At 42.6% G+C, this 14708-nt stretch overlaps 1 protein-coding gene across 1 annotated transcript; it reads right to left on the bottom strand.

The window, feature by feature from the left end:
• Positions 1–3923: 3923 nt before the first annotated feature.
• On the bottom strand, positions 3924–10367 carry p2ry6 (pyrimidinergic receptor P2Y6; the record flags this gene model as incomplete). Its single annotated transcript, XM_084435812.1, has 2 exons — positions 3924–4599; positions 9949–10367. 2 exons carry the CDS (start codon positions 10365–10367, stop codon positions 3924–3926), a joined length of 1095 nt encoding a protein of 364 aa, XP_084291938.1.
• Between the last annotated feature and the right edge of the window lie 4341 nt (positions 10368–14708).

Below are 14708 nucleotides of genomic sequence, written 5' to 3'. Positions count from 1 at the left end.
CACATTTAAACACACATTTGTCACACACATTTGACCAAGGCAAAAATAGCAGCACCGTGCAATATTCTGTTTAGAGGCTCACGGCTATGAACAGAATAATACACTGATCTATAGATACAACATTTATAATTACATTAACCTCTGGCTTCGATTCACTTAGAAATTCTCACTTTGAAAAGTCCTTACTTAAAAGGACAGAAAGATCAAACCAAAGAGTGTATAACCACTTTCAAACACTCATTTGGGTCACGTTGATCCGAACGCAATTGAGGGGTTAAAAAGATGTGAAAGATCAGATCAAACAGCAGAGCAGCATGAGCACATCTATAGATTAACACCAGAGCAAGATCAGCACGACTACAGTATAATACAAAGAAATAGAGTATTTCAGTCATAGTAACAGGTCAATGAGGATTTCTGAAAAATCCAGAGAAGACTATTCAGACGTTGATACCCAACAGTGCTTACAGCAGCAGAGATCTAGGCACATCAACAGCCTCCTGTTTCAGGGCAAGGATAAGCACAGGATGTACTAAACTCCAGATTTTAAACCAGCAACCTTCTCAAACAATATAAAATGCCTTTCTTCCACTCGCTGTACTCAATTGACCTGGCTAAACGTGATAAGTGCACACATGGCATGAAATCCATGCTTATGCCGCTCTCTATATAGTTTACGATCTGTGAGGACTTTACGGAGAGGAGAGAAGAATAGATTTTCCCAGGGCCTTGGGGATGACAGAGCAGGCATCTTAGTGCAATGGGATAAGTACAACACACACCACCTTGTGGTGAGAAGAAGGGACAACAGGCAATGTGACCCTGCAGGGTTCGGGGAAGAAGAACATTCTTAGTAACACTAAGTACTTCATGCACTTGAGCCTACTCATAAGCATATATATATATTACAGTTGCATATAATTATAAGCACTCATATAGTAGCATACAGTCGATGGCTTATGGCGTTTTGCCTCCCCTCCCGTATGAGGATTTCATCCCTGATTTCAGCAGCGGAGGTGGGTCTTCCTGCGGCCATTAATAGTCAGACCACTTCTTACTGGGGTGCTGAGCAGACAAAACATAAAAGTACACTGGAGTACAGTAGAGCCTGCATGCATTGGCTCCAACACGTGTATTTGGGACAACATTTCCATCTGCAGAAGGGTATTTTTCTTTCCCGAGGGCCCGGGGACCCAGCAAACACACAACGTCAGGGAGACGTTCAGATCATGTCTTAATAACATCCGTCGGTCCAGAACCCCATTTGTACGTCTGCTGGACCCCTCGATATTCAAACGTCTGGCTTGGACCCCTCTAAGACGTCTGTGGACATGCAGAACGGGTTCAATATCTGAACGTCTAAAAAAACTTTCATTCTGGCTCCTAATTGGATGTCTTTGGACGTCCGAAAAAGACAGAAAAGACATCTAAAAGACGTCTTTTAGACGTGTCTTTGCTCAGTGGGGAGAGGGTCCAGAGTGGGGGGATCGTGTTTGTGGTGTGAGGATATCTGTCCTCCAGACCTGGGGCCTCATTTAGAAAACTGTGCAGAGGATTCATGTCAAAATGTTGGGTATGTACAAAACATCAAAGGTGCCTACTCAAATATTCTGATTTATAACAAAGTGCACACGCATGTCCCACGCCGGTTTCCCATTATAAATCACAACCAACTCGAAATTTGGCACAGGTGAGCTTGAGTCTTGTCCTGCCTTTTTAATGCCCCTTTTTGCCTATAAATGGTCAGTGAAATGTCCCTAATTAATGTCTATGGACATTCATTTATCCAGGTAGTAAAATGTTTTAAAAACACTGGACTAAAAACATACTTAACACAAAAAAACACAAGACATTTCAGTGTTCATCCAAACACCTTCATCAGTTGTTTGGTGCACAGGAAGTAACTCTGGCAATTGTAGACACAAAGGAGTCACATGACTGAGATGTTGAGGTCACATGACTGAGATGTTAGTCCAATTTGTGTGCCAGAGAAGATGGTGTCCCAGCAGCCTAAACAGATGCCCCTCCCCCTGCCTGTAAGGTAGAGGAAGTTGGTTGGTCTGTTAGGCACTGGGGTATTTTTCTCAAAACAGCGTTGTACGATGAGGACAAATAATGTATCAGTCCCCCCCCCCCCCCTCTATTTAAAGAGGGTCGCTCCACTTTCACATAGATGGCCTCCTTGACGCCTCTTTCAAACCACCCATCCTCTCTGTCAAGTATGTGGACGTCTTGATCCTTGAAGCTGTGTTGCTCTTTTTGTAGATGGGTGTAGACTGCTGCATCCTGTCCTGAAGAGTTCTCACGCCTGTGTTGAGACATGCGTTTACTGAGCGGCTTTTTTGTCCCCCCAACGTAGAGATCTTTGCACTCCTCCATGCATTTGACTGCATACACCAGGTTGCTCTTTTGATGTTTAGGAATCTGGTCCTTTAGGTGGACCAACTGCTGTCTCAGGGTGTTTTTTGGTTTGAAATATACTGTACAGGGATGTTGTACTTGGAGAAAATCCTCCAGAACTTCTCAGACAGCCCAGCCACATACGGAACAACAACATGACTTCTTCTGGCTGATATTTCCTGGTTTGGAAACTTTTTGGCAGTTCTTGTGTGTTTTGGAGAATGCCCATTCGGGGTAGTGACACTGTTTTAATGCTTGTTTTATACGTCTCTGTTCTTTGTCCCTCGCCTCAGGGTTTGTGGGTCCTGTTTCCGCCCGATGTCGTAAAGTGCGGATTACTCCCAGTTTGTGCGCCAGAGGATGGTGAGAGTCAAACATTAAGTACTGATCGGTGTGGGTGGGCTTTCGGTGTTTGGTTTGTTTGGATGAACACCGAAACATCTTGTGTTTTAAGTATGTTTTTAGTCCAGTGTTTTTACAAATAAATTATTTTAGAAAAGTCCCTAATTAATATTCATCCATACTGACTGCATGATGACAGTGAGGGCAAATCCTGACAGAAAGGCAAAAAAATGTTTTTCACCCAGTGTGAAATGAGAGTTCTTGTAGGGGAGGTTGAAGCCAAAGTGGCATGGTGGCCAAGTGGCAAGGCGTTGGACTTGTGAAGATCATGGGTTGAATCCCCATCCACCCCACTGTGACAATATGAAATTATGCCCGAATGAGGCATCAAAAATGGCATCAGTTATTTGTCCTTCTGTTCACCTTACTTATTATGAGAATACAGCTGTAGCTGTTGCTGTAATAAGCATGACACGCACAGTTAATATTCAGTAAAGAAAATACTTTTTGAAATGGCCACGGTGTTCGAGTTCCTGCATGACAACATACATCTACTACAGTGTGAAATGGAAGTTCTTGTAGGCCATTGTGCATCATTACGCATTGTAATTGCATGCCTTTTTATACCCATCCACAAACATGTGATAATAGGCTATATGACAACAATATATATGCACTCATATGTGCCCATCTGAGGCACTGAAAACAGCATCAATTTAAATGTAATTTCCCCAAATGGTCAAAGAAGATTTACAGTTCATAACATGCAAATATAGTTACAAATCCAATTAAATATGATTCCAGATTAAACTGTACAACATATTTGAGGGATTCTTTAGCAAAAACATGTTGTTTGCATTTATTATCCTAAATCATGTTTTTTGTGTGCACTCCAGGGAACTCTTCATGTATAATAGGAGAGATAATGTCGATTTATTTTACACAATGGTATCAATTTCAAAGCGTTTCTCAACCTTCTGCCATCGTACAGTAGTTTCTCATTTCTCCAGAAATGTACGTACGCATGGGTCAAAGTGTCCATGGAGGGCCGCACGTTATCCCATCAAGTCTGTTTTTAATAAATGTGGCCTTGTACGTACTCAATGTTTATAAATTATATTCCAAAAGAGGGCCTACTGGTTAACACGTTCTGGGTTCTCTGGAGTTCTATGAGTTCAAACTCACACCTGGCTTCCCTTGTCCCTGAGCGAGGTGGTGAGTTTGAGCACCAGCCTCTGGGTGCTCTTTCGGAACCGTGGCTGGGTAAAGTAGAACAGGATGGGGTCAAGAACGCTGTTCATGCTGGCGAACGGCCTGGTGCTCTTATAGATGACAGAGAACAGGTTCCGCATCGGACACGGTGCCCCTGGCAGCGTACGCACCAGCAGGTACATGGTCTTGGTGATGTGGAAGGGCAGGAAGCTGACGGCAAACACCGTCACCACCACCACGATCATCCGCACCGCCTTGTCCCGCTTATCTCCCGAGGCCTTGGAAGCGCCCCTGTAGGACGCCGGCTGGCACAGGATGCGGGCCATCCGGCAGTAGCACGCCACCACGCCCATAAAAGGTAAGACGAAGCCGAGGCAGGTGAGGGCCATTCCGTAGGGGTAGTAGTCGGAGGAACGTTCCGGTTGACTTAGGTCGTAGCAGACCGTGCGGTTGCGCTGTGTCCCGGTGGCGGCAAAGTGGAAGGTGGGGGCGCAGAGGAAGGCGACCACCAGCCACACCCCTAGACAGGCACTCCAAGCCAGCTTGCGGCCACCCTGCTTGTGCCAGCTGGCCAGAGGGTGGCAGATGCCCAGGTATCTCTGGAAGCTGATGCAGGTGAGGAACAGGATACTGCCATGGAGATTACTGGGACAGAAAGGAGAATGGAATGCATTGGTAAAACACTTGGTCATTCTAGATCATCAATAGTTATCCTCTTTAACACAGGTATATGACTATGAAAAGTATTCACCCCCCTTGGACTTTTTCACATTTCATTGTGTTACAACATGGAACAAAATGGCTTTAAATCGGATTTTTTGCCACTGATAAACACACAGTGACACTTGAACAATTGAACATCTTGCCTGATAGACATTAGCTAATGACTCTTGCCTATGCAATAGACAACAACAACAACAAAAACAACAACAACTGACTCTGTAACAACTATATACTTGAATGTTTAACTGCATTGCCTATCATGGACACAGACACAGTCATCCATGATTGGATGGGATAAATAGTTGAGGATGATACTGATAAGACTGCTAGACTACGGATAGTAAATTAACAGTTTGGGAACCTTTAAATGTCTAGCTGCATATGGATTGGAATGAGGAACTGATTAGTGCTGATAAGACACCAATTTCAATTTCAGGTCTAAGGACTCGCGATGCCAAGAATTCCAATGTACCTGCACCTGTACTTGTTACACATGGCAAATCAACTTTCAATTCTATTCTGTTCACACAGTTGATTAGTGCATTCCAAAGACTACACCATGAAAACCAAGGCACATTCCAAACAGATGCGGGTATGGGAGAGTGGCAAGAAGAAAGCCCTTGTTGAAAACTCACATAAAATCTTGGCTAGAGTTTGCCTAGAGGCATGTGGGAGTCCAAGTGGAAGAAGATTCTATGGTCTGATGAGACTGCATACTGTAAAATCAAGCCTTTTGGCCTCAACACTAAGTGCTATGTTTGGCGCAAGCCGAACACCGCACATCAAGAACACGATCCCTACCGCAAGGCATGGTGGTGGTGGCAGCAGGTTTTGGGGATGCTTCTCTGCAGGGACTGGAAAACTCACAAATATAGGGGCCAAAATGAGTGGAGCAAAGTACAGAAAAATTCTGAGACCTGGGACTTGGAGGAAGATGGGTCTTGGGAGAAGATTGATCTTCTCGCAGGACAATGACCCATATAGTCAAAGCCACACTGTAGTGGCTTTGACAAAAAAAGTCAATATATGGCCCAGTCAAATTGAGACCTCAATCAAATTGAGAATCTGTGGTGAGACTTAAAAAGTCATTGTTCACCAACCTCCAACTTGATGGAGGTTGAGCAATTTTTGCAAAGAAGAATGGGTGACTGCTGCGTCCGGTCCACTTATCTAAACAGACTCACAGTTGTAATTGCTGCCAAAGGTGCTTCTGCCAAGTATTAACTCTGAGGGAGTGAATACATGGTGAACTCCCTTGTCAAGCATGTGCCTTCAAGAACGCTGTGATCATCCACTACTGGTTTATTGGAGGTTCCCAGCAACAGTTGAAAGAAGATCGGGGAAGCAGCCTTTGTCAATTATGCCCCAAAGCTATGGAACACTAGCTTCGTGAGACAATCCTGATTTCGTGAGCTCACATTCTGTTTCTCTCATAAATCAGTCTGGATACAAGAGATGCACCAAGACGTCATTATCTGTATCTGTATAACCAACAAAATTATCTGTATTTGTATCGGTATTCGGATAGAGTGGACGTGACTTTTTGGGACAGCCATTGTGTTTACAGTACACAATACCTTTTTGGGATTAGACCCCACAATGGCAGACATGCTAGCCTACAAACTGGCGAGATCACCTCACCACTCTATGGATGAAATCAACATGCCGGCCTATAAATAAAAACTACAGATTTTAAGACTAACTACAGAATCTAACTGTGACTCCAGAGCCAAGGGAGACGATGAGCTCTCAATTACTGGAGTGTGGGGGATTTTTTTTTTTAAATCCAACAGTAGAGGGTGCTGTGCTTCCATTTCAGATGCCAGCTGTCACATGACTAGCAATGTTCGCTCTCACAGAGTCAGACAAAATAGTTTGGACATTAATGAAGTACTGTACGCTGCAAAATGTGCAGTTCAGTACTATGACAATGCAGGCAGTACCTGATGATGATGCACCTGATGAAAGATACCATTAGGACACTTCAAGAAGAGCGCAAACAATTTTGTCATCTTAATGCATGTAGTACCACATATGTAGTAAACATCCACAAGCCACATTTCGTCTCAGACTGAGTGCAGCCTATTTTTTTGAAGTTATTGTCTAGTTGGAAATAACGTTACTATTATCTAAAGTTATGGCTCTAGCCATGTTTTTTGCAATGGATATAATGTTATTTGCAATGGATATGCTGGTGGAACGCGCTTTCAAATCCATACCTACCAAAATGGAATGACCAGCTAACACTAGCTGAATTAAGAAACTTGCTGCTTGACCTTCCAACTTTATCTGACAATGGGTGAGTGAAAATGTGTCCTTCTCTTACCGCCTCGCTGTAGGCAATGGCAATGGTCTCTTGTCAGATTAGCGCGGCGTCTCCTGTGATTCACTCACCAACATAACAATATGCTAATGTAGATGACGCGCATGTTTTCCTTTCTGAATAACGAGTAACTTCGGCTAGAAAAAAAATTCTGTTTCCAAGGCATTATCTGGGCCTTTCCAGACAATGGCAGAATTTCAGTCTTAGTATTACTGGATCTCAGCACTGCATTTGATACAGTTGACCACAACATATTACTAAGCCGACTGGAAAACTGGCTGGGAATTTCTGACACACTGCTAGACTGGTTTCAATCCTACTTGAAGGACAGGGACTACTTTGTGTCTATAGGCAATTACAAATCTGAGTGGACAAAAATGACCTGTGGAGTTCCCCAAGGCTCCATTATGGGGTCTCTTCTGTTCAACATGTATATGCTCCCACTAGCTCCACTTATGGAAAAGAACAAAATATGTTACCACAGATACGCAGACAGCACACAAATTTGTGCATTGAACAAATCAATGATTGGATGTGCCCGAACTTTCTTCAACTAAACAAAGATAAAACGGAAGTAATTGTTTTTGGAGCCAAAGAAGAACGATTGATAAAAGTCAGCGCTCAGCTTCAATCAATAATGCTAAAAACCACAAATGAAGCCAGAAATCTTGGTGTAGTCATGGACTCGGACCTGAATTTCAACAGTCACATTAAGGCAATTACAAAGTCAGCCTACTACAGTATTACCTGAAGAATATATCAAGGATTAAAGGATTTATATCTCAGCAGGATTTGGAAAAACTTGTCTATGCATTTATCTTCAGTAGACTCGACTACTGTAACGGTGTCTTTACAGGTTTAAAAAATTGATCAGACAGCTGCAGTTGATTCAGAACGCTGCTACTCACGTCCTCACTAAGAAAGTGGATCACATCACTCCAGTTCTGAGGTCTTTACACTGACTTTCTGTCTGTCAAAGAATTGACTTTAAAATACTGCTGTTGGTTTATAAAGCACTGAATGGTTTAGGGCCAAAATATATTTCTGATCTGCTGCTACGTTATGAACCATCCAGACCTCTCAGTATGTCTGGCGCAGGTCTGCTTTCTGTCCCCAGAGTTAAAACAAAACACGAAGAAGCAGCGTTCAGTTTTTATGCTCCACATATCTGGAACAGACTTCCAGAAAACTGCAGGTTTGCTGCAACTCTCAGTTCTTTTAAATCAAGACTGAAGACTTTTTTTGCCGCTGCTTTTTATTAAATGAAATAATTATTCATTCATACACTGCACTGTAACTTTTATTCTTGATAAAAGTATTTTTTTTAAATTTGGTTAATGTGGATTTTTCGACAGTAATTTGCATGATCATTTATTAATTATTGAATTTTAAATGTGTAATTTTTCTATTATTCTGTTCATTGTAAGTCTGATTGGGATAGGTGGAAACTAGGACACACCTAACCAAGGTTTTACCAAGATTTAGAAAAATCTGAACACATACAGATGTGTATTGTGTTAAAAAGTTCAAGCCCGGGAAGATCGACGCAATATTTTTTTCAGACATTGCCAATTCTATCAGTACATGCCCCAAGGGAACGATATGTTCGGGGAAGGCTAGGACAAATATACAGTTCTATTTTTCTGTTCATTGTGAGTCTGATTGGGATAGATGGAAACTACACACCTAACCAATGGTTTTACCAAGATTTAGAAAAATCTGGACACATACAGACTTGTACTGTGAAAATTGCTGCAATAGTTTTTAAGACATTGCCAATTCTATCAGTCCGTGACCTGAGGGAACGACATGTTCGGGGAAGGCCAGGACGAATTCACAGTATAATAGATTGAAGACCGGCTGTAGTATTACATGACCTGGGAACATGCAGACTCTCATTGACAGGACAAAGTGAAAGAGAAAATTAATTAAATTAACTAATTGATTAGAAGGAGCCATTACATTTAAATTTATCCAGTACAACATTTTCTTAATCTATCATTTTTACTGTATTTTACTTGATTTCTTATCTTTATCTTTTATTGTATTTTATTATTTTATTTTTTCCTGCATTTTGTTTAAATGTCCTTTTATGTTTTTGTTTTTTTCCATTTAGTTTCATATGTCCTTTTATAATGTGATTCTTGCCCTTTGTCTTGATGCTTTTAATGTCTCATGTAAAGCACTTAGAATTCCCTTGTTGCTGAAATGTGCTAGACAAAAACTTTTGCCTTTCCGAATAACGTATCTCTATTCGGGCACATTTGTACTGGATACTCTCCATAGAGGTCTGTTTGTGCTAGATCAGAAAACGAGCAATCGAGCAAACCATCTGGTGTGTAATCTCTTTACTTAAGCCTTTAACTAATTCCTTTTGCACTTGGTTGCTACTGCACTTCTTTTAATGTTATATGTGCAGCCTATCAGGGATAAATCAGCCTATCTGGAAAAAATCTGCCTAAAAAGAAATCTGTTGCTTGTGGAATCAATTATATCTTATCTCTTTTTTCTTCCTTCCAATTAAAGGATCAGTGTGTAGAATGTCATGGCAGAATTTTGTGTAGACTTGGAAGAAATTGAATATAATATTCATACGTATGTTGCAATTAGTGTATAATCCCTTGAAAATAATAATCATTATTTCTTGTTACCTTAGAATTAACCCTTTATATCTACATGGGGATCGGGTCCTTCCCAGAAGCCACCATTTTGCACCATGTAATTGTATAGTTGGTTGCAATCTGCAACCTCACCACTAGAGGCTGTCTAAATCACACTGCACCTTAAAAAAAAGAAGTAATTTTGTTTCACTTTGGCATTATAGAGTACTTTGTATTTATCAGTAACAAAAAACTAAATTAAATCCATTTTGATTCCAAGTCCAAGGGGGGGGGGGGTAGTTTTTATGGGTACTGTATGTAATCAAGGTGAGCTTCACTGTGCTTTACCTGTAGAACTGAAACCGGACAAGCTTACAGGCCAGTTCCCCAAAGGGCCAGTAGTCATGGTTGGCGTAGTTATAGATGAGCAGAGGAAGCGACAACACATACAGGAAATCAGCGGTTGCCAGGTTGAGCATGTAGATGTTGCTCCGGGTCAGTTTAGTTCGCAATCTCCAGATCTTCAGGATAACCACAGTGTTCAGTGGCAGACCAATCAGGAAGACCATGGTGTAGACCGCAGGAAGCAGGATGCGTTTGAAGTCCTCCTTGTAGGTGCACCGAAGGTTGGTTGACGTTGTGCCATTGCTGATGCCCACTGCTATCAGGTGTTCTGTAAGGTTCAGGTCTGTAGAGTAAAGGTCCGATGTGAAGGTTCTGGGAGAGGATGTTTCCATGGGGAACACTTCATCGGGGAGCCTCTGCATGGCAACAGCTTCACATTCTGGAAGAGAACAGAGAGATTCACTGGTAATGAACAATGCAATCCACTCCATAGTAAGACAATACAAAACAATCCCTCACTTATCCCATAAGAAAAATACTTCACTAATAAAAATATTTAAGTCAATGAGCTCAAAAGAGTTATAAGGGCCCTGTATAGACTTTCTAAAATGCAATCTTCCTTTCTCCTTCTCTGGAAAAATAACTGACAGACTGGTAGACGTGTAGAGAAGCATAAGTTTTCACCTGCAGTATCGAATCAGGTTTAATCAAGATCTCAAGGAGGGCAGGGAGAAAGGTTGCTTTTCTAGACAATTCATATGGGAACTAGAGCGAGTGGGGATGGAGTGAGGAGCAACATCATCTCCTTTTCCCCACTAGAGGCCATAAGAGAGCCTAGTACATTTCCTACGAACCGACACCACCACTACCACCGACACCACCAGGACCTTTCTGTTCTGTCTGCTGCCCACCAGACAGTCTGAAACATGATGAACGCAGTCTGTTCTGTCCGTCACCCACAACCCACTCTGTCTGAAGGAGGTTGCCCGATCACAATCTTATCGCCATCTGCCCCCTCTCCATCATCATCGTCAGGCTGCTGTCCGCCCCCTCGGTTGCACATGGCGTGAGTGTTAATGCATGAAGGATACCGCCGTAATCTCAGACTCTGACTCTGACAGTGGCTCACAAGATTTCATAACTCAGGCAGTGCGGTTGCATTTCATTCAGTCTGCTCTGTTGAACATTGACACATGACTTCACTGATTTCATAAGCCTTTCATGTGTGCGAAAGGAAGGGTGGGAGGGTGTGGGTGTGAGTACCAATATGAAGCAAACTATCAAATCTCAAATGGACAAATGGGTGAATGCGAAAGGAGGATGTCTGTGGGTCGTGGAACATAGACAGTTCTACTTATAGATATACAGTATGTCCCTTTATGGCCCATAGAACTGTACTGGCCCATAGAACTGTACTGTATGTGGGGGGGGGGGGGGGGGTGTTGACAGATAATTTGTATTTTGATTGCCGCGCGAGTTGTTGACCGGGGGAGGGGGGGGGTGACACTTGGTTAAGATTACTAGATTACTAAGATTGGCCTAAAATCTAAGGTACCTGTTGTCGTAATTGCACGTGACCTACCGTTTTCCAAGAAGTAAGAAATTGATATTGATACTTTGATACAAGATTACAATAAAAGTAGAATTTGGTGATTTTTTGGGCATACATCGTTGAATAGGTGAACACTATGACCAATTATGTGAACCAAAACGGGACAGAATGCTTTTTTAATTTCTGTGCGACTTTAAGCAGGTGGGCAGTCGGCTAATTTAGGCTGTATGAGACTTATTTCACAACAGAGACAAATAAATGCAAGTTATAGTTTGGCAACTGAGGCTTAGGGAGCAAACAATACACTCGTTTCGTTTATGTGTTACCTGGCTGGTTAGCTGTCATCATTCGGGCACTCTGGATGGGGAAAGGGCAGTGGAGGAGTAGCGCGCCTCCTTTTGTGTCCGCTTTTCGCGTTTACCGTTGACAAGGAAGAGAGGGAGGGGAAGGGCACGGGTGTGCTGCGGGCACACGTGTGTGTGCGGGGGTCTGGCAAAATTACAACGCATTTTGGGGCATTATTATTACACACTTTTAATCGAGAATTGATCGATGTCACCATGGGCCACATACAGTAGGCTTACACTGTAAAAAACTTAAAAAAAACAAAAAAACATTAACTTTCAAAAGGGCAAAGGGCAGGTGCTCTAGCACCACCTCGTGTCTATCTGTGCACGTCCCTGGTCATAGTCATAGTCACTTTTATTTAAACACGCACCAAATTACACCGGTTTAGGGCGCCCTGGGCGCGGACTCTAAAGAACAGAAACACATAAAGGTGACATGGCAAGACGAGAAAGGACAACATAATAAACATGGGGGAAACCAACATTCCAAACTGCACACATTTAAGACAAACATTCATACTACATAAAAACACAACAGAAACATCTCAGTAGCCCAGTTCACAACAGTAGTGGGTTTTAAGCAGAGTCTTTAAAGTCTGTAGGTCAGGGGCTGACTTGATGGTCAGTGGGAGGTCGTTCCACAGCCGTGGAGCTGCCACTGCGAAGGCTCGATCGCCCCTTGTTACCAGCCTTGATTGGGGGACCTTCAAAAGTCTCTTGTTGTCGGATCTGAGCAATCTTACGCTGGAGGAATAGTCCAACAGTTCTGTGATATAAAGTGGGGCGAGGCCATTTAGGGCTTTAAAGACAAACACGAGGGTCTTGACAGAGACAACAGTCAGTTTCACTGTGTATGTGTGTGTGTGTTTGTGTGTTGGTGACTGTTAGTTTCCCAGCAGCCAAGCAGCCTCAAATCGCACAGTGCGTTCTTATCTACTCTTGTTTCGCCTTTAGGTGAAGTGTTTGCACAAAGTAAGTGACTCACCTAATCTGGTACTGTAGATAGGCATTCCTTGAGTGTGTCCACATCCAATAAAGTTATATAACACTAAATATTATGTTTGTGTGTGTGTGTGCTACTCAAAGAGACAGCCACTTGCCCTGACACCCTCATACATGTGCCTTCATGCCAAGTTGAACACCACATGTTTATTTATACACACCACTGTAATGTGACTCTTACACAAGACATGGGATATCAAATAGGGAACATGATTTCCACATCAGGGAGGGCCCCTGATCTGCCCCTGTTACTCTCCCTCTCTCAAACACAAGAATGAATTTGCATTGTATGTTTTCAGTCGAGATCTAACTCTACCGGTGTAGCAACACTGATAGAAGCCTGTTCTCCAAACTATATACAGTAGGACCCCACTTATCCGAACTTCAGAGATCCGAACCTCCCGGTTTACCGGACAGGCTTAAAAAACTTTTTTTTGAGCCTGCTATCTGGTTACTGGTGGGATTTTCATTACAGTACTGTAGGCCTACTTGCATTTAAATCTGTCATAATAAACATGTACTGTATCCTACTGTGAATAAAAACAGAACGCAAACGTGGACATTCGTTTATTTTATTCTAGGCTACTGCCTATTATAGGCTAGGCTGTATGAGTTTAGTTGGCTATTTGATTGCAATTTTGATGCATTTTCACAAGTAATTAAGGGTATTTATCGGTTTATTATGAGTCTATATGAAACAAGTATACCACTTATTCAATTTGGTGCATTTTAACATATGTTTCAGTCATCCGGACATTTCAGAGATACGAACGACCTTCGGTCCCATTGCGTTCGGATAAGTGGGGTCCTACTGTAGTTTATTAGTCAGTCAGACAAAACAGTAAAGTAGGGATTGCAGCCATTTTCGCAGTTTGTTTGACAATGACCTGGGTGAATTTACATAATTTGAATATCTTGCTTGAGCTCAAAGCAGAATTATCAGTGCTCATCATTACATTATATCAGCCACCAAAATATTCATCAGTATTTCTATAGGAATTCTCAAAGCTGATCTCAATTGGTATATTAATATATATGATAGATTAATCTTGAATGGAGACCTGGATATTCATAATAAGAAGGATGACTCCAAAGCTATGGAGCTTATGAATCTACTGGACAGCTTTGAACTTCCCAAACATGTAAATGAAGCTCGTGAACATCATGGTAACACTCTGGACTAAACTAAGGGTTAAATATTGATAATGTTTCAGTACTCAAATTACCCATTTCTGACCATTACTGTGTGTTTGTTGATACCAACCTAATCTTAACAAAGACAAAAAAGGAAACCTTTTTCAAAAGAGATTCCTAGACGGCAAGGCTGAAACACAGTTCTATAATATTATGAGCTATGCAGTTATGAATGCTCTTTAAATTATGAGATGGTTGAAAATCTCTGTACCTTGTCAACTGCTTTAAATACTGTTGCTCCACTAACGGTTAAAACGAGGTTGTCTGACAGAATCTCCCCATGGTTATGGGGACAGAATCTCCCCATGGTTATGGGGCACCTGCCTCGCCGGTCCGTTTCCCCCGACTCTGCCTCTGACCCTGTCCCTGCCTCTGACCCTGTCCCTGTCTCTGACCCTGTCCCTGCCTCTGACCCTGTCCCTGTCTCTGACCCTGTCCCTGCCTCTGACCCTGTCCCTGTCTCTGACCCTGTCCCTGTCTCTGACCCTGTCCCTGCCTCTGACCCTGTCTCTGTCCCTGCCTCTGACCCTGCCTCTTTCCCTGTCTCTGACCCTGTCTCTGACCCTGTCTCTGTCCCTGCCTCTGACCCTGTCTCTGTCCCTGCCTCTGACCCAGTCTCTGACCCTGTCTCTGACCCTGCCTCTGACCCTGTCCCTGCCTCTGAACCT

The sequence above is a fragment of the Borostomias antarcticus genome, assembly GCF_949987555.1.
Source record: "Borostomias antarcticus genome assembly, chromosome: 1".
NCBI classification, from domain to species: Eukaryota; Metazoa; Chordata; class Actinopteri; order Stomiiformes; family Stomiidae; genus Borostomias; species Borostomias antarcticus.
Note: the sequence above shows the minus strand (reverse complement) of the source record. Positions and strands in the feature narration are given on the sequence as shown.